This window comes from Puntigrus tetrazona, chromosome 16 (genome assembly GCF_018831695.1).
Source record: "Puntigrus tetrazona isolate hp1 chromosome 16, ASM1883169v1, whole genome shotgun sequence".
In the NCBI taxonomy this organism is placed as follows: Eukaryota; Metazoa; Chordata; class Actinopteri; order Cypriniformes; family Cyprinidae; genus Puntigrus; species Puntigrus tetrazona.
Window position 1 is genome coordinate 23,711,627 of NC_056714.1, and position 27,169 is coordinate 23,738,795.

Genomic DNA, 27,169 nt, shown 5'->3' on the forward strand with positions numbered 1-27,169 from the left:
GTGTGGAATGCTCTAAAATTTCCCCTCATTTGAGGATCCTAGGAAATCCCTCAAAATGAATCACTGAAAACAATGAAAAGACTTGAAACGCATTCTTATTTTTGATCATGTCCAGACCAAGTTCACTCCACAAAGTAGAGCAGTAAGGAGAAAAAAGGCAAAAAGAGGCATAATTTGCTAGATAAAATGAGTGATAATGGTTGCTAATCACAAGTTGAACCAGCAAAGGAAGCCGAGAATGATAACAATCTCACAACATACGCCAAGCTTGTCAATGAACTAAAAGTTATGCTTATTTATACTGGCATATACTTCAAGGAGTAAAAAAAAATCTGACAGCACAGTCTCCAAATTCACCATACAATAGATTTCTGTAATGACAGGATGTATATTCAACTCTCTAGGCATATGTTTAAACTTTCCAGAGGCGTTCAGTTTCATTTGCCTGGAGGTAAGATATTCAACAATTTGTAGAACAATTCAAAAGCACAGAAACAATGCCAGGAGCTGAAAGAAAATCTGTCAGTCGGATGGATGTGTTTGCTTAGGGAACGTGTTGAAGGAGAAAGAACTTAACTATAAAAACAAATTAAGTTACATTTAGGAGTCTCTTACCTAGGTCTCCTGAAGGTAAGGCCATACTGCTGGCACGCTAGGCCGACTGTAGGTGTGTACACAATGGGCATGAACCTCTCTATGTCTGAGGTCAAGACTCGGTAAAACAGCTTCTCATTACGGTCCTGAAGGCCCATCAGAAAGACATATCTGTAAGAAAGTACAACATAACATTTTAAAACCAAGTTCAGCAAAGGCTAAAGGAGAAAAAAGCAATGAAAGCAAGACAGACAGTAGATTCTGGGTTTTCAAGTCCCCCTGGGATTATATTGCTCTACATTTAGGCCCGGTTTCATAGACAAGGTTTAGCCTAAAACAGGAGTAGGCCATAGTTTGAATAGGACATTTAAGTAATTTTTACAAACATGCCTTAGAAAAATGCATTGCTGGTGTGCATCTTAAGACAACACAAAGGCACTGATATGTTTTAAGATCAGTCAGTGCAAGTTTCTTTCAGGTAAAACAGCTCACAATCTGTGTACAACAGGTAGCAAAAGCCAGAGATTGTGGTTATTTTTCTTACACACACATATTCACTTCAGAAGACCGGGGGGAGCTTTGTGGAGCACTATTTATGATGAGTGGACTCACTTTTTTGTGCTTCAAATTTCTGAAAGAATAAAGTCTTTTGGATGAACTATCCCTTTAAGGCTTTACCCAACCATTTAAGATAGTCACCTCAGACTCATGTTTGCAAAGACTGATAATAGGCCATTAAATTCAATGCTAAATGTTTTGCTGCCAAAATGAGGCTTTTGGAATACAGTATGTGACACGGAATCCAAAGGAACGTAGGATGCATTGGTTTAATCCCTTTTTAAAAACCTATTTAATTCTTAATCTGTGATTATGGAAGAAAAGGGAAAATTTTCACCACCAACCACAGTCAATAAGCATGACATCTCCTCCAGTATTAGAGCCGTCACAATTCAGTGTAGGTAGGCTGAAGGACATGTTAGGAAAGAAATTACATGAAAATGCAGTACAACAGTTACACCAAAAAAATGTAGTACAGAGATGACCAGACTGTCACATTAAAAAGTCTTGACTGCTGCTTCTAAACAAAGCTCAAGAATAATTGGGGATTTTCCCTGCTTATGTCAAAAAGCTAGGAAAAATACACACCGTGCACAAAAAATGCCCCCAGAGAGCTTAGACACAAGTTCCTTGTTATAGAAATACGTTCAAGAGAAATACGTTCAAGTTTTACATCTGACCCAAATTAACAAGACCGCGTCACGTTCCCCATCAGTCCGAGTGAGCTTTCCATCAAGGGAAAAGCATAATATATTTCTTGTTTGGCTCAGAAGAAGCGTGCCCACCTTCTTGTGGCAGGAGGAGACTGCAAAAGGTGAGATGAGAACAAATCGAACTCTGCGTGAATGTTGTCAGCTCTGTCGTGACAGTCATAATGACTTAGACCCCAGCGTTCTGACAACGTTTGTGAGGGTGAAATGTGTGAGTGATGTTTTGGACCTTGTTACCTGTAACTGCGTCTCAGGAGACACCATTCTTGAGACTCGGCTACGCTAGAATCTGGCTAGATTGGCTGTCTTTTCTTTTGGCACAGCAAACTTCTGTTGTAAAGCTGTATGTATTCCCAATAAACTGTTGGAAGTAATGGCTTTCACAGAGTTTATACTCTTCCTACTATATACTATGGTGTTGTGAAGGGGTACTTAAAATGAGGTGCTTAGACTATGTTAACAAGCATGATAATTTTTGGACTTTAAGCAAGTTTATCCTTGCATATGCTTAAATCAGATAGACAGCTTCTTTCTTAATGTATTTTTCTTTCAAACTTTTCCAACCAAACTTAAAATGTTCTTCCTGATGTGAATGGCTGCACAATCCTGCAATAATATAATTAATATTATATTTAAATATATTACAACACTAAATGATTCTTATGTTCTTTTGTTCTCTAATGTTCTTTCGGCACTAAGTCATCCGTGGTGGGTTGTTGTTTGTTCTGCGTGATCGCACACACTCACACATGAAAACACACAAGCATGTTGGCTATTGTGGTTTATGAGGGCTCTCCATAGGTTTAATGGTTTTTGTACTGTACAAACTGTATATGCTACTGCCCTATACCAGCCCTTCACCTAAACCTACCCCTTACAGGAAAAACACACACACATAGACACACACACCACAAGATTTGTGACCAGTCTAATCTCTGGCTTTCTGAAACCATTTGAAATATTATAATCATTCAGTTGTCACATTTCATTGCTTTGCAGACTAGACACAAAATTTGTGGTGTGTGTGTACATCTGCGACAGTTCATTAGTTTCAGTATTTTGCATTTCAGTTGATAAAAGTCAAAAGGTTAACAACAATCACGTATTACGGCAAAACACACAGGATATATAGTATTCTGCATGCATTTCTGTAATATTTCCTCTAAATGCTGCTTTTCCTGAATCACTAAAGAGTGAAATTACTTGCGTTCAAAGCTCAAAACCCATGAATGTACAATATTTACATACTGCACTACACACAAAAAAACACACCAAAAAAAATTTAATTATGAAGTGAATGAATTATGAATTATTAGTCGCGACATTCCATTAACTCTGTGACTATTTCTGTGCATTTAAATAACAAGTACCGTCAGTAACCATGGTTTCATTTATTGCCCATTTGTTGCAAATCACCACCCCATTAATAAGCTTGTCCCATAATCATATACAGAAGCCAGCATCTAGGCAGGACAAAAATACAGTGACTGAAAGCCCAATGTATGATAATGAAAGCGAATTTTAAATAACACATCAACACTACACAAAGAGCTTTTATTTTGTTTATTCAATACCTAGAGAGAGAGGTTATGGATAAGCAACGCTTTCTGCAGTCCCCACTGCTTGATATTAATCAAACAAAGGATCAGAATGAGACCCTGTGTGTTATGCGATGAATTAGCTCTGTTGGGAATGTCTACTCACTACAGCTCCTTAATGCACTGAACACTGCTTATGGCAGAAACTGGTTTCAGATGCCAATACTGTACTGATAAAAAACTATTTGTCTCCCTAATCCAAGTCAATAAATGTTTTTACTCTCTTTTTTCAAAAATACTCTTCAAATATTTATATAAAAAATGTTGGAATGTTTCTCGTCAAAAATTCAAGCAGCAAACATCAAAATAACTCTGATAGTCTGGGAAAGAATCTCTCATTGCTCCAGCAGTCAGTAATATGCGTGCTGAGGTCAGGGTCAATCAAATGAAAGTGACCCATCCAGAAATAAATTTTGTCCTCTGTCTGGCAAAGACAGCCTTGAGATATGATGGAAACATAATTTCCACGCCTGCAAAATATGGGAACAGATCCCCTACTGCTTTGGGAGTGGCATAACAGCAGGAGCGAATGAATTCTGTGCTATTTAGATGATACTTTGATGATGACTTTTATGTCCCTTCAACCAGCAGGGGTATTCATCTATTGATGTCCCTTTGCTTTGCAGTTCAGAAAACAAAAGCCCCTCTGCAGTACAGAAGGATCAGCTTTTATTGTCCAAATGTCAGCAACAACAGCAAGTCTTATATCTAACACTATTCCTTTGATCTGATATGTGTGAAATGTAGTTACAGGGAACAACAGAATGATACGAGACAAAGAAATAATAGCAGAGCAAGACTGTCTGACAGCAACAGGACGAATGCCAGCACAATATGTTCCTCACCTGTCCAAGTCATCCCTTTTTAACTCGTAGTTTCTGAGGACCCGCAATACCTGCACATCCTGGCTGAGGAAGCAAGGAGGCAATAAGCCATGAATGCCAAGCTGCAAGCGCTCCTCCAGGGAGAAGGCCATCCCCTGCAGAAAGCACACAGAACAGTCAACTATTTATTTTAGAAGTTTAAAATTGGAGTGAAGTGAATGTTGGAATACATTTTATTTCCCTAATGTGACATTTCAGAAAAAAGTTACGACAAAACATTATTCATTTATTGAACATTTTTTGGATTGTAAGAAAAGTTGGCGATACACACTTTTGAGCACCATGTTAGCAAATGAAGACTGGAGCAATGGCTGCTAACCTCATAAAAACTGATTATATTAAAGTAATATTCATCTTTTAAACATTATGATAATAAAATATGTGAAAATAAAAACAGTTTATTTCATTAACATTATTTTATATAAATATGTATACATAAAATGTTATTTTATAGAAACTATGAATGGGGCCAATGTCGATTTCCTGTTGATTTTTTCTGTTCACGTTTATATTACACTTGCATTCTGTGGAAGTATGTAAAAATTTAACAAGGGCTACTAAAGTAATAATAAACGTATATACTTTGCATTCATTTCAATAATGAATCTTTTCTCAACTAAGCCTCTGCAGCTGTATTATCAAAGGATTGTTTGGAAAAGCTTAAATAAATCCCCATATTTCCCTTCCATATGTCTCAGATGACTTAAAGGCCTTATGTAGCTGCTCATACAGCTCTATTCCCAACTCACTGTTTGTTATATGAGGAAGTCTGTAATGCAAGCAAAGCTAAGGAATGGTCACAGAGGTCACAGTTGGATCGCACCACAGTGTGGCGCACAGCCAAAGGGGCAAGACTGCTACTTTGCCACCGTGACCCTTGACATTTACCCTGACCCTGAACTCTACAAAACAAATGCTACAGCCAGGGGGCCCTGAGTTCATATTACCAGACTCCACATGTGCCCTGTTGGGTAAGATTGTGTTCCACAGAGATGGAAGCCTATTTAGAAATATCTGTGAGGACTGAAAGTGGTGGCAGAGAAGGAAGCCTGTCTTTTCCTTAATGACAGACTTGTATCATCATTGCCGCGCCTCTGGCTGCTCCTTCAGAGAAACCACTAAGAAAGGCCCAAAACCCTGAAAGGCTGTGCTAGATTTGCTTTTCAAACAAGTATATTCAAGTCTGAGTTTTCAGCCCTTTTTCATCTGGTTATGTTAAGTGGTCTGTTTGTAAAAATTATTTTGGCCTTGTAAACACATGAAGACTAGCCTGCACACGTGCAATAAGATGTGGTGTTATTGACACAAGTGAAACCAAAAGGAACTTGCCTTATAAACATTCTGAGGATTCTGCTGCTTCATAAGATAAAAATGAAATGCTATGTTTCTGTAATATCTGCAAGCCAATTAAACTTACTTACAAAACAAAAAGCAAATTTTCCAAATTAGATCAAAAGCAGTAAAGCAGGCAAAACAGACAAAAATATATTATGTGTAAAAATCTAAAAACAATTAGCGCTGTCAAACAATTAATCGCAATTAATTGCATCCATAATAATTATTTGTTTATATGTGTATACTGTTTGTTTTTATAACAGAATATATCAGTTATTTAAATTCTAAAATATATATATATATATATGTATATATACAGTATGCATTTATGTATACTGTATATAATTAAAATTCTGATAGCTACAGTACAAATACACCCAACAACCCTCAATAAACAACATGTCGGCAATTGACAAAGAAAAATTATACTGTATCCTATATAAAAATGTCGAAAAAAATTAACATACAAATAAACAATATAATAAAATTGTATCTTCATTCTTAAAGTTACAAATAGCATGAGAGTGGTTTATCTTCATTGTTAGAGTTTTTTTTTTTTTTTTTTTTTTTAACAGTCACACCATAGAACACATTCATACGTCAAATACTCATGTAACATTACTTTTCGGCTTCTAGAAAGATGCTGTGGCAAAAATACTTATTACTCAGTAGCCATTGGATGTTATTTGTAGTTTTTACCGTGTCTGTCATCTTCCGAAGCAAACTGTACAGTGCGCCGCTGATGGTCTGTGTTTAAGAGCTCTGCCATGTCTGAATTGCAACCTTTGTGATTAAAAACGAACATTCTATTTTGCTCTCAAAAGCTGGTGGTTTATGTAGGACTATCCCTAGACACTTATGATTACATCAGATTTCCTTTCTGTTCGTTTGTATGGTTGTTAAAACACTAACTAAACCGTATATTAAAGACTGGAGAGCTGTTGAAAACCTATCCAAGACAACTTTGTCTGAAATAAGCATTTCATTGACCTTTACTGACACATGCGAATAGATAAATGTGCTTTGGCAGGGTGTCTACACGCCAACATATTCCTGTAACTAGTGATTTCAGAAGATTGATGATGAATTGAAAGCAACAGCAACAGACAATCTCAACGAGAACAGCTCTAACTAGTCAAATATAATTGCTCAGACAGCTCTACGAACACTGAATGGTTCCTTGTGTCATATGTGTAATGGAGACATCGGTGGAACAGGGCCCAAGCGGCAAATTAATGTTTTTGACAATGGAGCTGCGGGCGGAACTTCGGAGGGCATGTCCACAGGCCCCAGGACTGGCATTCTGATCACGGCCATGGATGGCTGGACTGGGGAAAGTGGTCTGTTTGATGGCACGCATGGATGGCAAGATTAGAGCAATGAGTCCCAGAGCTCCTGGCGGGGCTGGCGTGGGAAATGGTGAGGAACTTGGCACTGGTTAGGAGCAACGCGGCCTTGCCAAGATGCCAAGATGAGTGCGAGACTTGCGAATCTTGCTCTATATATGGTGCAGTATACAACAGGACTGTAAACAGTAGGAGATGAAAAGAATGGCAAATAGAGTAAAGAGTCTATGAATGCATCATTTAAAAGCACTTAAAGGGATAGTTTACACTCAAGTGAAAAACCGCAGGAAAACTTCAAAGCCACCATGAAACAGAATTAGAGATTTCTTCTCTGCGTTGTGGCATATACAAGTGAAGCTGATTATCAGGGGGGAAAAAGTAGAATGGGTGCATCAGTACTTTTCATTACAAGTTTGGATAGACGGTTACACATGCACATTATAAATGATCAACGCTTAGTGCAGAAGCAGGGATACGATTGTGTGAAACAAAGAGACAGTGCATGTATTCACATAAATTTCAGCCGTTGCAATTTCATGATAACACTAAGTCATATCACAGTTTTAGTTTTATTGTGCAGCATTGCATTGTGCAGCCCCACAAACCTGAATAACTGTCTTTCTTCTTTCTGTGGAACACAAAAGATGATATTCAGAATGCCAGTGGTGTTCAAATAACACTGAAACATCAAAACATCTTTTGTGTTCAACAGAATAAAGAAAATTAGACATAGTGGTTTTTTTACATCTGCTCTGGCCAGTGCCGTTGAGCTTGATAAAGCCGCATTTGACAGCCAAAGTCTAATTACCCTGTAGATTACATACAAAACTCTTATTAAAACAAAATAGTGATCATAGTCACGCTGAGGCTGTGTGGTTTTAAAAGTGTTCAATATATGCCGACTCGAGCACACGATTCTCTTTATGCTATTGCGTCTCTGGACCGGCGACAAAGGCCAGTCAGGCTGTGAGAACTGTTGAGATGAAACCAGATCTCAACCCACCTCCCGAAATCGAAAGCATATTCACACTGCCTGAATCGGTCCCTATCGCCTACATCGACATTCACCGTACAGAAGATGCTTACACTGAACAAGTGATCTCAGCAGCAGCTTCAGCATCTATTTATAGTGTAGGTGGGGGGGCGCTTCATTGAGCATTTCATTGGTCAGAAGATTTGATGAGAAGCTGAAGGTGATGTCAAATGATCATTTTTGGCGGAAGTGACTATATCTAAGCAGATATAAATAAGATATACAGATTATAAATAATTTTAAGGCTAACGTATTGATACTAACACCTTTAATTTTGATTTCAGGGAGACTTTTAAGAGACAAAGTGCAAAGAAATGCTTATATCATAGGGTCTGCCATGATTTTTTTTTGGCTCAGCTTATTACAGCTTTGCTTTTTGTAGCAGTTAAGGGACAGGCAGAGCAGGAATGTGTGAATGCTTCCACATGCGTAAAAACCACAATAAAGAGTGTGTGTCGTGTGCCAGCGTGTGTTATGCCCACACAAGCTCAAGCAAGGAAAACTGGTGTGCATGCCAACCTGTAATCAGAAGATCAATGCCACCACCCTTCTACGCTGGCCATGACCAGCGCCACCCCAAACACACAGCACTAAGTACTCTGTGGCAAACATAAAAGCTTAGTATTTGACCTGACAAAAGCCAGTCGACAGCCTTCAAAAGCTCTTCTAGATTTCAAGCAAGAGGTCACGTTGAAGAACACAGGGATTCCAGTTCAAACAACTCAATCCGAATCCTGAAATTCCCGTTACTTCTACACGGAAAATGTTGCAGCTGGTCCATAACGGTGCCAAAAAAGCACCAAGGTAGAAGAAAAGCAAAGCAAGGCTGTTCCTCAGTGGAACTTTACATTGGAAGTGATGTTTTCTGATCCTGTAATGGAGAATACATGAGAGTCCGTGTGTCACATCAGTGTCAACAGCACTTTAATGAGCTGCGTTCGAAGAAAAATTGCATTTTCATGTTCTTGATGGTTAGAAAAGTTGAGTTGAGCCATCTGCATAACCCCTGCTTTCTAAAATCATTCCTTATAATTTGAAATTTGACTTTTCTTATCACATAGTCTGGACTGAGTTAATATTCTTGGAGTGATACCAAAGCATTGCTCAAGAGAGTTTCTTCAATTTTGGGCAATTTTATGTTCCAGTAGTTGGTTACCCAGACTTTAAATATTAAACAATGAAAAACCAGCATCATAAAAAAATGAATTGCTTTTAATAGTTTGTTTAAATAATAATAATAATAATAATAATAATAATAATAATAATAATTATTATTATTATTATTATTATTATTATTATTATTATTATTATTATTATTATTATTATTATTATTTTTTAAATATTTTCCACTCTGGTGAACATTTCCACATAATTTCCACATTCCCCAAAGGTTTGCATAGATTAGAAAAAATTAAAGACATACAAGTAAAAACAACAAATAAAAAAGGTAAATATTACTTGCAAATTCAAATAACTGTATATTGGGTATACAGGATACAATTTTCTAATTATCTCAATAATGTATGAAATGTAAAAAAAACTGCATTTATTGAAATTGCAATTAATAATGGGAAATTTCATTACTGGGAATTATTTTTGCTTTTAGAGGGAAAAAATGAGAGTGGTAAAAGCATGTTTGATTTTTTTTTTTTTGCAAGACTTTCACAGGGCCTATAGTTAAAAAAACAAAACATCATATGCATATCTTCATGAACAGACCAACAATTACATATCAAACATAACCCTCATCTAGCTACAACCATGGTTTGAAATTTGGTCCATTTTAGGACATGAGAAAGGAAATCTTTCATGTCAGTCAAATACACAAACTGGCTCTCTTTCTCAGAGATCAGAGGCTGAGTTTTTGTTCTGATGTGCTTCTCGCATTCTCACGTTTCTCCTATGACCAAGTGAAGACCTTCATCCAAGCGAAAACACTGAAAAGTTTTTTTAAGAGAATGCTTTGACCTGACGCAACAGCCATGCGAGTGAACAGACACAGAGACAAAAAGTCCCAGGCTACCTTACATCAATTAATTGCACAAATCACATGATCCACCTTCAACTCCAGAGAGCTGTATTGCTCTGCACTGATGATGATAGAGAATGTTTTTTTTCCAACTGTCTCCTGGTTCGGCTGCCTGTTGGTGAAATCAAAAAAGTTTTTCACACAGTTCCAATAGAAGCTGTCACGGGTACAACTCAGACTAGACCTTTCCAGCTGACCAAATAGGGAATGTATGAACACATGCTATTCTCATAAACACCCTCATCACTTAAATTGCTGTATTAATGCCATATGCATCTTCCCACGCTCTTAATTCAGGCCACAAGCAGCCATTACAGAGCTGCTGATGGCCAAGACAAAAACTAAGGATAACCAAAGAAAGGAAGGTCAAGGGTGGAGAGAGTGTGGTGAATGCCATTTTGAGTGGCACAGTGGTTAAACCTGCTCACTGAATGTTTGTTTATCAGTTCCCTCCTCCACAAGCAAGCCAGGAGAAATAAGCAGCATTCGTTAAAAGGATAGTTCACACAAAAATGCAAATCTGTCATTATTTACTCTCCTTCATGTCATTCCAAGCCTGTTTGACTTTTGCCAACTACAAAATAAAGCAGTGAACTGTTTTTACCCATTCAATTAAATGGACTAAAAAAGTCAAACGTACGATAATGCTAAAAAATTGCATTTTCATATTTGGGAAAAGTATTCCTTTACTTCCTCTGATCTGCAATGACTGCATGAAAGTCCAAGAAACAAATTTCATCGCTATTGGTCTGTGTAAATAAAAACTCTATAAAAGAATCCCTCAAATGGCAAGCAACCAACTAGGCAAGAAGACAAAACAAAAAGCAAATGATCTCAAATGCAGAAAGACAGACACGTGTGAACCTTGAGGAAAACGCAATAAGCAAGACCCACATGTGCACCATTAATACTAAACTCTAAAAAATATGTACTTGAACAGTGAGCGATAAATAAAGTACTGAAATTACAGTCCTATAGCAGCTGGAGGAGGGCATGACTCACAAGCACAAACAAAAAGAGAGGGCTGCATCAACAAATATCAATGTGAACAGAAATCCCCCTCCATCAATATTAGACTGTCTGGCTTTGAACCAACCCTGTGTTTTATGAATTGTGGTATCACTTTTTAGTGGTAAGCAAACTATGGTACCAGAAGTATGACTCAGATTCTTGACTTGCCTGCTTGATACTTTCCACAGAGATTACTCTGTTTACCCACAGACACTATACTAAAAGTTCAATGTCAAAAACATTAATAAGCAAATCTACACACTCACATAACAATCACTTCACCCCTTATCTCTTAACAAGTATCACTATGAAAGGTGCCATTTCAGATCTCTTTATCAAAATCGAATATGACAATCCACTTCTAAGAAATCACCTAAAAATATAAAAGCAACATTTATTTTTCAAGTATACTGCTCTATTTAGATTGTGAAAACTACATGAATATTACAAATGTGTAAAATATCTGGAAAATATTTACTTTTGTCTTTTTTCCTGCCCATTAATTAGAAATAAAACTGAAACAAAATAATCTTTTGCATTTTTGAAGCTAAAACCCGAAGGAAAAAACAGCACTGAGGAAAAAAGCAAGTATGCAGACGGCTCCACAAGGAATCCTATGAAAATGTTCTTATGTAAAATAGATCTAAATATTTAGCTCAGCAGTGAAATATGTATGTATATTCTAACAGTCTTGTGCAGCTGGATGAGAAAATACCGAAAGACAGCATTAGATGTATAAAGTATGCTGACAGCTCAACAAGGAATCCAATGATTAGATAAATTTTTAATAGACAACACTTTTAGGAACGATTTGTGAAGTGGTTGTTATTATTCGAAGGAGAAAACAAAAAACAGGCATATGAAATTAAAATATTCCCTGTTCTATGTTCCCTGTTCTATGATCTGCTCTAAATCAAATGAGCTCCTGGTCCTTCTCCAACAAAAAAAAAACATAAATAAAATATCAAAAAAAATAAATAAATAAATTATATATATATTTATATATATATATATATATATATATATATATATATATATATATATATATATATATATATATATATATATATATATATAGTTTTTGTTCAGGTCATGTATATATGTATATATATATATATAGTTTTTGTTCAGGTCATGTATATATGCATATATATATATATATATATATATATATATATATATATATATATATATATATATATATATATACTACCTGACAATGGTATTTTTTACTGTATTAATTGTGAGCACCATAGACATTTCTGTGGTGTACGCTGGACTTTTCAGCAAGCCATTGTGACTGAAAAGATGCTGTCAACATCAAAATCATTTTCTTTATCTGATTGTTTATTCTAAATGTCAAAATAACTTGTGAATTAACTTTTCATGGGGGCAAACACATAAAAGGTTTTTCGAGACTAAAACACAAAAACAAAAAGCCAGTCACGCACCTGTACATTTTTGTGGCTGACTGAACGTGGGTATGCTAATCTTAAAGTACACATCTGCACAATGCAGCATTGTTAAAAGCTCTGTCAATATGCTTTTAATCTAAATAACTATTCATATCTGAGAAGCCACGATCCAGCCGAGCAACAGAGCAGCAAATTTTCTAAAAACAACAATTCAAAGCCATCTGTTTCCAGCGAGGCTAGTAAGGATTTACCTAATAGACACAAAGCTAGAAATGCACTTTCTTTTGTGCTCCTCTTTAATTGTTAAAAGTCACACTCTGACTTTTGACCCTGCTATGTTAAGTAAGATGACTGCTAATGAGGGTTGCCATAGTTATGGGACATAAACAGATCACAAACAGTGAAATTCCCTTTCATTTGCATTCAATTTTTCATTCAAAAGAGTCACCACGTTGTCCACAAAGGTACCAAAGGGTTGTAAAAGGGGGTAGATTTCTATGCTTTCTGTTAAAGTTGTAAAATGTTCTTTCAGTTCAAGATGGCTGGTAGACTTTTAAACATCAAGTGAAATCTTTATAGGCCTGGAATGCAGGTGTTAGAGCTTGCGTGAAAAAAGCTGTATTGAATATTCAGTCAAATCTTGTTAAATAAAAATAATGTCTCTAAGGTGACATTTACAAGGAGATAATTTATAAAGAAGATAGCTTTTATCCCTTGCTGTTTTTATTGCTGCTCATTGTGCCTGTTGTCATATGACAGGATTCATACCCTTTCTAAAAAGTTAATACACAGTCACAAACCATTCACTATTTGCTAAGTTTCTATTAGAGACATATAGAGAGTCATATGCAATAATCATACAAAAAACTGTGCAGAATGAGTCATTGATATGTCCCAGAAAAGAAATACAATTAAACGTGTCTGCTAAAACCTTTACATTTCATCAGAACTGGAAATGAAACATTGCATTAAAGATACTTCAAACCATAGCTTCTGGTTAAAATATTGCTTTATTTCCAAATATGTCCTGGCTAAATCAGGAGATAAATATGGCCACATCAAGCAAAGTTTATAGGTGAAAACAGTCCAAAACATTACTAAACGATGTTAGTGGAATGTAAAAGGACAACAGGGCATGGATTTTTTTCCCTAGAGGAAGAATTATTATGGATTATAGCATGATATTTTGACCAGAAACAACATTAATTGTTTGTTTCTTACAAACACACAGTTTTTCACTTCACAAGACATTAAGTGATGAAAAAACTCATATACATCTGGGATGGCCTAAGGGTGAGGTAATTTTCATTTTTCATTTTAGGTGTACTATTCGTTTATTTATACCTTCTGGCAAAAATGTATAAGATTAAACACCAAACAACTTTTATTTAAATGGGTCTTGAAATAAAAGTATAAAAAGCAGAAATAAGGTCAGGACATGCCACAGGCCAGACTAGGTTTATTCTAGTTAAAATAGGAGACATCCTTTCTTTTATTAAATTAATAGACACTGAAGATCCAATTGCATAATGGATGTAAAATAAAATTCCAAGCCCTCGTGGTCAAGACAGAACCTGGTTTTGCTGAGTGTGACGTTTTGGATCAACATCTCTGTTCAACCAATAAGATTTGAAGAACCAGTTTATAGTTTATGTGAATTTTAGGCTTACCTGTTCTCAAGTACAACAACCCTGACACTGTTTTTTTATTCTGCATTTCTTCTAAATGTGCACCACTTGCCTTTATCATTCTCAGAATGGTCTGTCATCATCTCTCTTTGAACAAAAACAGGCATCTCCAGCTGTATCTTTTCATCAGAGCACTAGGGAATAGTACCAGAACAACTAAAGAAAAGATTAAATAGGAAACCGAAGAGGAGAGTTTTCCAGTACAGAGAGATGACCTAGGTGACAAGGCAACCTGAAACAAAGCAATCTATAAATATCTAGAAAAAAAACATGAACTGCAGGACGTTGTAATGAGACTTTACGAATCAGAAACTCAGAATATGGATGAATATGAGAACTCGACAGGTGACAGATCGAAACATAATATTTGAAAAGCCTAAAATTAAATTTACACCAATAAAAGGAGAAAGTGTTAGGCTTTTTACTTTCCTACTTCTCACTTTTCAGACTGTGTCAGGGTGCCAAAGTGCAAATGATACAGTGCTGCCAAACAATACATTGTTTTTTTCTGGTTTGGTTTAAACGGATTTAAGGTAAATAACAACTTAATCTTGCTTTCTTTTTCTTTTCTGTTTTTTTTTTTATATGTGATATGTTTTGCTGAATGAAAAACAGCTACAAACATCAGTCGTCTGTATTATTTTAAGATTTGCTAGCTACTGACTAAAAGAACTGATTCAAAAGAGTAATTTATTTGCAAATCATTTGAATATCCACCAAATCATTCAATTGCAGCACGAATAGTTGCATTATATTAACAGTGAAGTTTTAAATATGTTCATAAAGAGGGTTCAGAATTCATATGTGGATATCTAAACAAAACTTTAAGATTATAAGCTATTAATTCCCATCACAATATTTCTACATAATGTCCACTGTTGTGTCTCATGCTCATTGTTTATAAGGAAATGAATATGGCTAGTAACCATTAGTTGCTCAAAACATTGTTTTTTTTTTTAACCTTGATAACTTAGTTAGTGACATCTTTTGCATGCATCATGTCCTCGATACAAAGAATAAACTACCATCGGCATGTCAGATGAATTTTTCCATATACTGTCCATTAAAATAGGCCCATTAGTTTGAATTATGGGTGACTAGTGTAATTTTCTCTTGATGTTTGGATAGAAGAAGTCATTTTTTCTGATTTGATCTCAAATGCTGTTGCTATCCTAACAAACATCAGATAATGATGAGTCAAGGGCGTCTGCTGTTGTTTTTCACTTGCTACTCAAGCTGTGCCATAGCGACAAGGACACTTCACCTCACATCCAATCATAAAATCTCAATGTCACAGACACCAATGACAGTGTTAAATAAAAACAACCAGACATTCTGCACTAGCTGTTCCAAGCAAATTGACAGAGCAGAGCAGTGAAAGCAGACCTTGTGCAAGAGCTTTTTTCCAACAGGAAAAGTAAACTTGATTCTTCATTAAATGGTCTTCCATATGCTGTGACGCTGTCCAAAAAATCACGTTTCAGATCAGAGCAAAATACTGGAATGCTATCATTAAAAGTTTCTATCTATGAATGCCATCTGATGGATGACTAAATGGATTGTTAGTTAAATAGCCCTGAAAAAAGTTGAAGTCTGATGCAATGATCCCAGGGAAACTGACAGATGTAAGAAATTGCACTCATTTGTTTGTGCTCGTCTCCTTTTGTCGAGTTTTTTGTTGCTTAGACATTGTAATCTATATTCTCTTCTATTCTAAACACATCTAGGTTTAATTTGCTATGCCTTTCTTTTGTTCAATTTTCTGTATTTTTAATAAATATAATATTTAATTAATGAATATATTTATTTAATAAAAAGAATATTTCATCTAGCCATTTTGTTCTTTGCATCTGTAGATCTAAGAATCAAAGATTTTAACTTAAAATGTATTCATGCATTGCTAATACACGTACACAGCAGGAGCCAAAATCATGAACAGAAGTCTTTCTAAGTGGACACATACTGAGCTCAAGGAAGATAAGTCTACTTTTTATAGATTCCAATCTCCCACAAAAATTGCTTATGATAAATATCAAACCATATTTTTTAAAGCTTTGAAATATGTTGGCCTTCATGTGTTAATAAATTATAAAAGGACAAATAGAAATATCAAGCAACACCCAAAACAACCTTGATGTTTAAGTTGATGTAGATGAGTGCTACTTAATGAGACGGGTATTTTGCTTAGTGATAAATGGAACAACAGTGATTATTATACGTATTCTGAGTGTGTTCTTTAAAAGCATCTATTGAAGGAGTAGATTCAGTAGATTCATACAATCACAAATGTAAAAAAAAGAAAAGCTAAATTAACTTGATAAAAATTGATGAACATTGTTCCACCCTATTAAGGAAAAACCTTTTAAAAATGTACTTACAGATGCCTGTTTCCACCACAGAATAAAGATTTTAAAAAAGTAATTGAGACCTTTTTTTTCTACAAAATTCTTTTTTGGGAACAGAATAAGAAATGGGATACTGCATAAACTTAGAATTTTTATATATAAAAACACATTTGCGCTGGTTTTTGCTATTCTAGGTTTACATCTCACAATTCTGCCACCGAACACTTTTTTTTTGGTACTTTTTATCTCACACTTCTTTTTGTTGTTGCAGTTGAGAGTTTATATTTCAGAATTAGACATTACAAAAAATGTATATCAAAATTTATATATCAAAATTATTATTTTGAGTTATTTAGAGTTATTTATACCTCATAGTTTTATTTTTTTGTTCTCAAAATTGTGAGAAACAAAGTCCAAACTGTGAAATATAAACTAAAAATGTCTAAATTGTGAGAAATATATTCCTGTCTTCTTGTATGACTTCCTGAATTTATTTTGCACTGAATTGTTGACATAGTGACTGTTGAACCTCTTTGCTACACAGTATCAGCATCACTCTCCCTTTGGGGCTAACATCGTGCCTGGAATTTAATTCGACACCATTCATTCACATCCTCCTTACATCTAGTTAAGTCATTCACATGCCCACCCACAGGGTGGCCATCCATGTGAAAATCTGCACATCTTTAAGAAAACAAAAGACAAAAGGCAGTAGGTTTAAAAATCCTTCTCATTTTCTGTGAGCAAAGACTGTGACCACTCTCTCAATTCCTCATGCAGTCTAAGTAGAAAAGTCAAGCAAGCACAAAATCAGAGCAGATTAAAAATCCCGTGAGCCCCTCAAAATGAGATCACTCTCACCCCTTCTTCACAAAATACTCTGTATATGTAATCCATGTAGAGTCCACAAATCTGATAAGCGCTGTACTCAAGTTGCTATTAATTTGTTTTTTTAAATTCTTTTAAATCTTCAGTGCATCAGTAATGAAAAAGACCAGTCAAAGCTTATACACTCTTTCGAAAAAGGTACAAAAGCTGTCACTGGGGTGGTACCTTTTCAAAAGGTACAGTTTTGTACCTATTAGGTTCAAATATGTAGACTATTTGCCTCCTTAAAGGTATTAAAATGTACCTTTAAGGAAGCAAAATGAACCCTTTGGGTACAAACATGTACCTTTTGAAAAAATACTGCCTCAGTGACAGCTTTTGTACCTTCATTTCTGACAGTATAATAGATATTAATATGTGTCATATCTCCCAGATATGTTGTTTAACCTTCAGTTGTCAAGACCTTCCAGAGCATATGTATCAGATTAGAGCTTTACATCACTATACCGCCTTAGGTCTGGCCTCATTTGTTAGGGCATTTTATTTAATTAGTTAGATATAGAAGCAAAAACTAGCAATTTGGATTTGAAATCAAATCTGACAACCAAAGGAAAAATCTTGTTAAAAATCAACAAATGAGATTTGACAGATGAAATCTCTTTTCTGAATACCAAAGCACACATAACGTTGGTTTTATAACATCATTTTGTAATATTTTTGCACATCCACTTTTATTAAGGTTTGTCGATTCAAATTATTCATTATTCGGCATGATTCAATGATAAAAAAGTGTATCTACAGCGGAATGGCTGAGAGTGTGTTAACAAGATGTTGTGAATGTGGTACATTTTACATACGAATACAAAATGATTCCAAAAGCCACAGTCACTAATTGCATCATGTCTCGGTTAAATACTGTTCTGCTGAAACACTGTCTGGAATCTAACAATTTGTCAAAGAGAAAAATGTGAAGACCAAATAAGCCTGGAGATCGCTATCAGAAGGCGGTCCGGGCGATCTGTATGTGCACGCATGCATGTGTGTGTCTGTGTAGAGTTGGATAAGGGTGACTGGCACTTAATCTCTCTGTGAACAGTAGAGCACTTTCCTCATTTAACCACTTTACTCACATCTAGTGCTGGAATGCTTTACCGCTGCCCTGTGGGTGGTCAGTATCTATCATATGCACCTGGGCACACCTGGACTGCCATACATATATACACACTGTTGGAGCCCACCTAGAAAGAGGTGACCGACAGCAGCACCTGAGCTTACTTCCTCTCCAGTCCAGACAAAACCGAGCCTGTTTCATCAACTTGTCATTAGCAAACAGACTCTACACACATTTATAAGCATCTCAGTTCAATGTACATAGGCCCTCTCCTAATACTGCAATCTTGCATCATCCACACCAAATGCATGATAAAATTCTGTTTATGTTATGTTATAGCAGACTCTTCGATTGCTTGTTTTAAATTTAAAATTTTTTTTTCAAAGATATAGCAGATATCATCTTTGTTGCATCGGCACAATCCATCAAAAAAGGAGCTTTGATATAACAACGTGACATTATGTTGCCTCAAACTCCCCGAGAACATTTTTACAGCTTATAGGCTAGAAGTGAAACTAATTAACATGTTTGAGATGCCAACAGAACATCTGTTAGTCTTGTTAGTTTCTATCATGGGAATTTTTTTAAATGATGTCCCATTGTGATTTAGCATAAAGTTGGCTTTTTCTTTGATTTACTTTATGCACCCTTCTTTAACTAAGTATGAAAACAGCATTGAAATAAAACCCCATTCATTCATTAAATTTTCTGAGCAAAACGCATGCATTTATTTTTTTTAAAAAAGCATCTGACAAGGAAAGAGATGAAAATGATGTCTGCCAACAAATATATGTATATATAAAAGGAACTAATTAAATTCAGGAATGTTCTTTCTATGGAATTACACTGAACACAATGAAAATATAAAGGACTGAGCAAAATTCAAACACACATCACAGCGCAACTTATCAGACTATGTGGACTTCCTTTTATTGATAAATTATTCCACTTAACACAGTATTTTTATTATTAGGCTAGTAGGTTTTTTCTGGTATAGAACAACATATAATGCATGAATTTCTATACATTATATTATTATTATTATTACATCATTTATTCTCCCAATGCCAGTGACAATTACATTTTATTAATTTAAATTGATTCGTGTAGACAATGAAATTGTGACAAATTTTGCAACCAAATATCACTGGCCTGCTTTACTTCATACCGAAAAGCTCTGCGCTTGGTTACAGTTGACAGCCTTTGACATTTTGCTTATTTTATGCACCTCACCCATATTTACATTCATTAAAATGCAAGTCCACATTTGAAACCGAACAGGACAAGCATGTGTGCTGCTGGGAAAACAGCAGTTGTGTCAATGCTCTTGTTAGCCTATAGCGCTTAGCCCCTGCTGGTAGATGCTGGAAATACACAGCATAGCAGCAAAAAGAAGCATTTTCTCCATTCCATTCTCCATTGACTAAATAAATAAAAACAGTACTATATTATATGAATTACAGGTTATCAGCAGGTAGACAGATTAGAGTTTTCATTTCTTTTTTTAATGAACCAGATAAAGCAAAGCACGTTTGTCGGTTGATATGGAGGTTTATCTGCATGAATTAATTTAAGCTTCGCTAAAGATTGTAAATCACGTAGCTACTTCCATTGAAATGAATGCTAACAGACTAATTTCCCCTGATATTCCAGACCTCTTTGTCTCTAACAATAGCTCAGTGACACTTGGTGGCAACTGGCACACATATCAACCACAAGGGGGCCTTAAAGTCTCCAATGCTCAGCCCAAAAGGTGCCACATTTCCAACTGAGCTCTTGTTTTCCACCTCAAGTTGAATAGGCATCTGTTAGTCACCTGTGCTCCTAAAAGCACATTTCCCCATGTGAAACAGGATCTCTGCTTGGATGCTAGGAGAGTTTTGTGCTGCGTTGTTTGCGTTTTTGGTCTCTGGCATGGCACGGAGCCAGAGGCCAGCGCTGTTGGCCTCGATTCACACAGGCGGTCATTAATGAGAGATAAAGCAGAGACACAGAGGAGGTCTGTGGAGAGCAGGGCAGCTCCCTATTTCTCTCCTTTGCTCCACAGAGACCTCTTTCTCCTCGCTCTCGTCTCTTACTGTGCAAAGCTTCCTTCAAACACAAGGATAATATCCTGCCTGCACTTCAGGCAGAGACAGGGAAGGGCTGTTGAGAAGGGAGGAGGTCAGAGGGGATACCGGGGAGGGGCGCTGAGAGTAAACTCCAGCTTGCGAACGTGAGGCCTCTACGCTTGCAGTCCCACAGCATCAATTAGCATGTTGTCCTCTGCTTCTCTGCAGCTGAGAGCGAGAAAACAGGAGAACACTCGAGCACTGTGATTGCAGGGCCCATGGGAAGGCAACAATGCGCCACTGGAGAACCACAGTGTACCGAGTGTACGGCTTCGCACAGCTCCTCTCAGGGGTCATTTCCTACCTTCTCTCTTAATTTCCTTGTTTTGGGTCATGGGTTCTGGAGGTTGGCTTTTCAGAGAGCTGTATGAAAGAGCAAATGTTTCACTAGATGTGGGACTGTATTTACAAGCGAGTATCTAAGGGTGAAATAAGAGCCATTAGATGAATGATTGATATTTTATTGATTACACAAACTTTAAAGTTAGCAATGTCCAACCGACACATCATAGTCCAGAAAATATACGCGCGTAAACAAAGACGTAAGCATTTGACCAAAGTACTGTGTGGTAAACAGCTGCGTTGGTCTGGGGGTAACAAACCTCAGTTTATTAGTTTTCTATAAACATTGACCTTATCTAACCTATCTATCTGTCTATCTATCTATCTATCTATCTATCTATATCTATAGGGGTAGAATTGTTTATGATCCACAAATAAATGTAAAAAGAGGAACAAAAAATAAACATATTGACAGATAAAATGTGATTTGCAAATAAAAAAAATATTCACAGATATCTTTTTTTATGTCGCAAGCACAACTTTGCCTGGAATTGATTTGTGAATCATGCCCTGTACATTTGTAGATCGCTGCACAAATGTCTCTGTGGATCACATTACATTTATTCATCAATACGTTTCATTTATTATTCATTCATTATTTAACTCTATTTATCTATTTATTTAGATTTACCCAACAGTTCTACCTCCATAACTCATCCATCTATCTCAGGGCAAGATCCAAAGATTTTCCTAACTTTTAAAAATATGTGACTTTCAAAAAATGTTCATGTCATTTCCTTGCATAAAGTAATTCTTCATTCCCCATCCATTCTCAAACTTGACTCTAATGTAACCACTTTAGCTGTTTGATAATTGCTCCGCTAATTGTGATATAAATCGCATCTATTCTTCAGTGCTGAAAGTTATTTTTTTTGTTTATGCAATCCCCTTTCCATTATAACGTCAGAGATTTCGCATTTCACGCAATTTTCCTGATGCCTTCAGCAAAGACTGTTTCTCAAGCACACAAAGAAACGCAGCGAAACCCGAGCCTCTCTTTTAATTAATCTCATTAAATCACGTCTCTGTCTATAAAACAAGACAATAACACTGAATTTAGCTCATTAGAGGCAAGGACGTGGGTGGAACTGGAAAGCCACGTCATAAAAACATGAAAGCATTAGAGCTGCTCTCACACCCCGCAGCACCACATTAGCTTTAAGTTGTGGCACCAGTCTGGCAACTTCCAGCATCACAGACACGGGAGCCGTATTAATGAGAGCCATTATTTAAAGATTTTGTTTGATTACAGCAAAGGGGACTGTGGAGGGTGATAAAGTTTCACCTATAAATGCAAAAACACAAATCAAAGTTTTTCTATTCAAATTATTCAAAATAACACATCAGCTGAAATTACATTGAAGTCGACACTGTACTCGCAACATGCCCGTGAGCCACATGTCAACCCTTAGTTTATTTTGCAGTAATAAGCTTTTGAACTCAATATCCAAGGTCGATTATAAATATTTAACGTCTTGCCTTTACAGAAAGACCTTTTCAGATTAAAGTGATCTAAAAACACAGCCTATATTCTTAAAAAACAGCATCATGACCTCTATAATGAGTGGGTCACTGAAAATGTTTTACTTCAATAACCAGTCTTGATTAAAGAGTGCCTCTGCATCATTTATAGGCCTACGAAAATGTTATTTTTTAACCGGGGTCAACATAGCCGAAATGACTGGAGTGTGCACTAAAAAAAGACAACACACAGACCGGTGATCTTCATACCTCAACCCACCCTATGCATTCATGTATACATAAAGACACCTTTCAGAGCTTTCTGGTAGTGTGCACCTGGATTGAAAATATGACCTCATTCTATGGCATCTCTTGTGCAGATTAGAAGTCATTAACCTTAACGACAGGCGGTGCGCTGTGTTGTCATCAGTATCTGACCTGTGGCTGAATGCCAAGAGACGTGACGTTTGATCAGACTATGGTCCTTCATTTCAGCACGGGAAACTGACGCAAATGATTCAAGTGGACGTAAAGTCCACCTTAATAAAAAGAAAAGAGCAGAGTGCAGGCACACGCAGCAAAGGACTAGAAAAGTCCAAAGAGAAATTGACCAAAGATCAGTGAGAGCGAGTTACAAATCAGGGTCGAATGCTGACATATAACTGCTAATAAGATAAAGTATGTAGTCTATTTATTATGTATATATATAAATACACAAACACAGTATACATTTTAAAAATATTTACATGCATTTATATGTATTTATTTATACTCATATCATTTATATTATATATAAATATATTTAGTTTTATAAACACAGCATATTTATCTGTAATACAAAGATATCAAGATGCCCTCATCAAAAGAAAAAAAGCACAGTCAAATGTAAGTAATTTGGTTGAAATAAAGTTTAGTGTAGCACAATATTTGAGTAAAAATTCTAACAATGTGCTTATTGTGGCTTGTACATATGGAAATATATAAAAGAATAAAGAAGCATATAAAATATTAAATTAGTAAATAAATCTCACTGATAAATAGGCAAAAACTAGGATAAAAAATGTAAAATTAAAACTAATTAGTTTTAATATTAATATTTTGCCTGACAAAACTGTTACACTGAATGGCATTTTAGTGGGTGTTTTCTGTAAATCAGGTATCTGTATAAATAAATGTATCTTTTTTTTTTTCACAAAAACAAAAATGTAATTGCAATTATATTAAACAGAAAACCTTTAAATGTTTTGGGAATAACAACAAAAATTTATATTTGACTCACATGCATGTGTATATATACATAATAAATATACACAAAACATAGTGAATATATATATATATATATATATATATATATATATATATATATATATATATATATATATATATATATATATATATATATATATATACACACACACATATATATATATATATATATATATATATATATATATATATATATATATATATATATATATATATATATATATATATATATATATAACATATATAGCAGTGAATCATAGTCATGTTTGGGAGGTTTGGACTGCACACTGAATAAATAGCAAAAGCTAAACACTACCAATGTTAAACAAACAATAAAGGCACCAGTCAATTGGCTAAGGTCAGTCATGTTTTCATTCAAGGTCAGAATGAAAAAAGAGCAAGAATCTGTTGTTTCACCTCTAGAGTAAACTTCAAAAGATTTTCTCTTAATTTAAGCAATTCTTTTAGTTACCAAAAATTGTTCATTTTAAGGTTAAAAGGTAAATTGCTCTCTACTGTAATATTATAAGCCGGCCCTAAACTAGCATGTCTGGCAATTTAATTTTTGGAACGCTTGAGAGCAATGCATGTCCTATAGAGTGAATATTTAAAATAAAATATAAGAACTTGCATTAGCAAATTGAATTCTAGCCCTAATAAATATAAACATTTCAGTTTTAATTCAGTACATATATTATACATGCAAGCAAACAAAGCAAATATTTGGACTCTGCAGCATCACTGTCACATTCAGAGCAAGTTCTTAAGGTGATGCCATAGCAACGACTGGTCAGCACCTTGGACAGAGGCTGCTGTTGATCTTACCAAAAGATTATAAATAAGATTATGAGTCTTGTATTGTTCTCTGTTTTGAAGTATAGCGTAATGTGAGGGCTAATAACAACATCTGTGGACATTTCGACTGGTAAATACAAACTAAATATGTTAAACTTAATGCGCTGGTCCTGAAGGTGGCACGTCATGACCAACGTCTGTTTACTAGCACCTTTAAACTACAAACGGACTCGCTTTAGACACGGACAGCAACTGCGGACAAAGAAAGTGTGTGGCCCTTTAAGTCTAAATATAGTTCCTCTCGAAACTGATATCCACTGCCTTGCTGTAGTATTAGCAATCAGTCAACACAAAATGTATTTTTTTAAAAAACGTTTTAAAGTTTTGTCTCTTTTTTTACCTTATTTAAGTGGGGGTTGCGTGTAACATCATACCCCCTCTTCTTCGTGTAAACAAAGGTCTTGCTTTGGTCTGCTGACTTCTGCATCTCCCACTCGACAGATTCCTGTTTGACTAAAGCGTGTGCCATGTTGCTTCCCCTTTAAATAGCGCTGAACTCAACAAGTGCACGCGCTGCATCAAACAGGAAGACGTTACACAGAGAGAGCGTCAACAGCGGTTGCGTGTGTGCTGTTATCGCCAAACTATTAGCTGTAAAAGTCGATAATAGACTGGCGAATCTTATCTGAAGCAGAACATATAGATTTTTATGTAATATTTTCAAGAAACCTTGCCATGGTTGGAACAGGGGAAAAAGGGACCGGGGCTAGCTCTATACAAAAAAAAAAAATACAAATGCGTTATTTATAGCAGTGGTTTTATATTTATAGCAGCAGTATATATATATATATATATATATATATATATATATATATATATATATATATATATATATATATATATATATATATATATATATATATATATATATATATATATATATATAATTGTACATTTAAAAAGCAGCAGGTTCAGTAATGCCTCATTTCCAAAAAAAAAAAAAAAAAAATTAAGTAAAATTAAATGTAATGTAACTTATAAATGTACTTTATTTGAATGTAATCTTAAACAATTTGTAATAATGATTTAGACAAAAAAAATCTAAATAGTTTCTTAAACAGGTGATTTACCTGCGTTTTGAATGATGCAATGCATTGCATTGTGTTGTTAGAGTTAATATAAATATCCAGAAAATTAATGCATAATGTCCTGGCAGAAAATGGGTTGTACTTTTTTCCTTTTTTTTTTTTTTTTGCAGTGTACACAGTTTAAACAGTTAATAAAAAATAGAAACAAACTGGTGTGTGGTGGTGTGGTATCAGGTGATGACTAGCAAACCAAGGTCACAAGTTGGCAACAGAAAATTTGCAAATAGCTCTGGATGAGGTAATATGGCTTTGAATAATCTAAAATTGCAGAGTAAGACATGTACTGCAATATGTCTAGGTAAAAGGTAGTCCCAACCATGTGTGGCTCAGTTTGCCTGTTCATCAGATTTATGAATAGACAAAGCTTATTGTTCCCAGTATAAACTTTTAGATAGTGTGTGTGTGTGTGTGTGTGTGTGTGTGTGTGTGTGTGTGTGTGTCTTTGTGTCACTGTGAGCATTACCTCGCTCACCTTACAGTGCACAAGGCCACTGAATTAGCTGAACTGTCTCGTAATGATAAGAAGGATCATGTTTCACAAATGAGCATGTCTGAGAGGAGTGCTCCGGCTGAACCCTGGCCTACAGTATGTGTGTGCAAGATATCTGGTTCGTACAGTATGGTATGTGCATTCTTACAGACTTAGAAGTGGTTAGGGTCCTCTTACAGAGATGCTTAGTCACTGTGACTGCTTTGAAAGGCCAGAGCATTTGGCCCTGTTCCAACACTGCATGCCAAGGGCAAAAATGCTAAAATTGCTCGTGCATACCAATTACTGTTCCCATATCAACAAATATGAAGATAAGAAACCTGTCTAGAATGTTAAATTACAAGGGGATTTTGTGGATAGATACCTACAGAGCACTTTAAGGAACTGAAAGGTCATGCAACATTAAGGAACTAGCAAATGAATATTTGGTGACCTTCAGACACTTCCCTGAATGTATGAAGTGTGACTCAAGGGCAACTTGTCGAAGTGCATTCCTTCTAGCCCCAGGCCCATGTTACTTTATCTTGGCCTTGCACAGGCTAAATGTGGGAGATAGTGAAGCTAAGTGCATTCAGGAAAAAAACCCAAAAAAACAGGAAACCAAGACACACTCTTTACTTTTTGCTGCATCAAATGCAATGCAGTTTCATTGTACACAATTACAATTCAAATCCTAAATAGCTATCTTCACCCCTATGCATTTGTTGAAAATAATAATGTAATGATTTTTATTACATAATAAATGAAAAAAGATTAAAAAATATTTAGAAAATATTATAGAATATTATTTATTGTAGAATTTTAAACAGGATAAATTGGGTATTCTTTTTCTAGGTATGAGGTGATTAAACATGTCAGAAATATAATGCTATCTTGCTTAATCTATCAAATATTTATGCTACTAAAAATATCGTAATAGGATGATTTTTCAGAGAGGCGTAGGCTTTGTAAATTACATGACAAAAAGACAAACACTAGCTGTCCAAACACTGTCAAACAGAGTTACATAAAGATAAATGGAGCAATAAATTAGGCAAGAGTGTGATATAGAGGCTTAGATAAAGGCCCAAT

At 35.5% G+C, this 27,169-nt stretch overlaps 1 protein-coding gene across 2 annotated transcripts in view; it reads right to left on the minus strand.

Moving 5' to 3' along the window:
* me1 (malic enzyme 1, NADP(+)-dependent, cytosolic) overlaps positions 1-25,011 on the minus strand; it is a 59,648-nt gene extending 34,637 nt beyond the window's left edge. The window contains exons 1-3 of one of the 2 annotated variants that reach the window (XM_043260941.1): positions 24,861-25,011; positions 4,306-4,439; positions 616-765 (exon numbers count right to left, since the gene is read on the minus strand). In XM_043260941.1, the coding sequence (XP_043116876.1) occupies positions 616-765; positions 4,306-4,439; positions 24,861-24,989 (413 nt within the window). In that variant the 5' untranslated portion in view covers positions 24,990-25,011. The remainder of the gene's footprint in view (positions 1-615; positions 766-4,305; positions 4,440-24,860) is intronic. The other variant, XM_043260942.1, reaches the window with a different exon arrangement.
* Between the last annotated feature and the right edge of the window lie 2,158 nt (positions 25,012-27,169).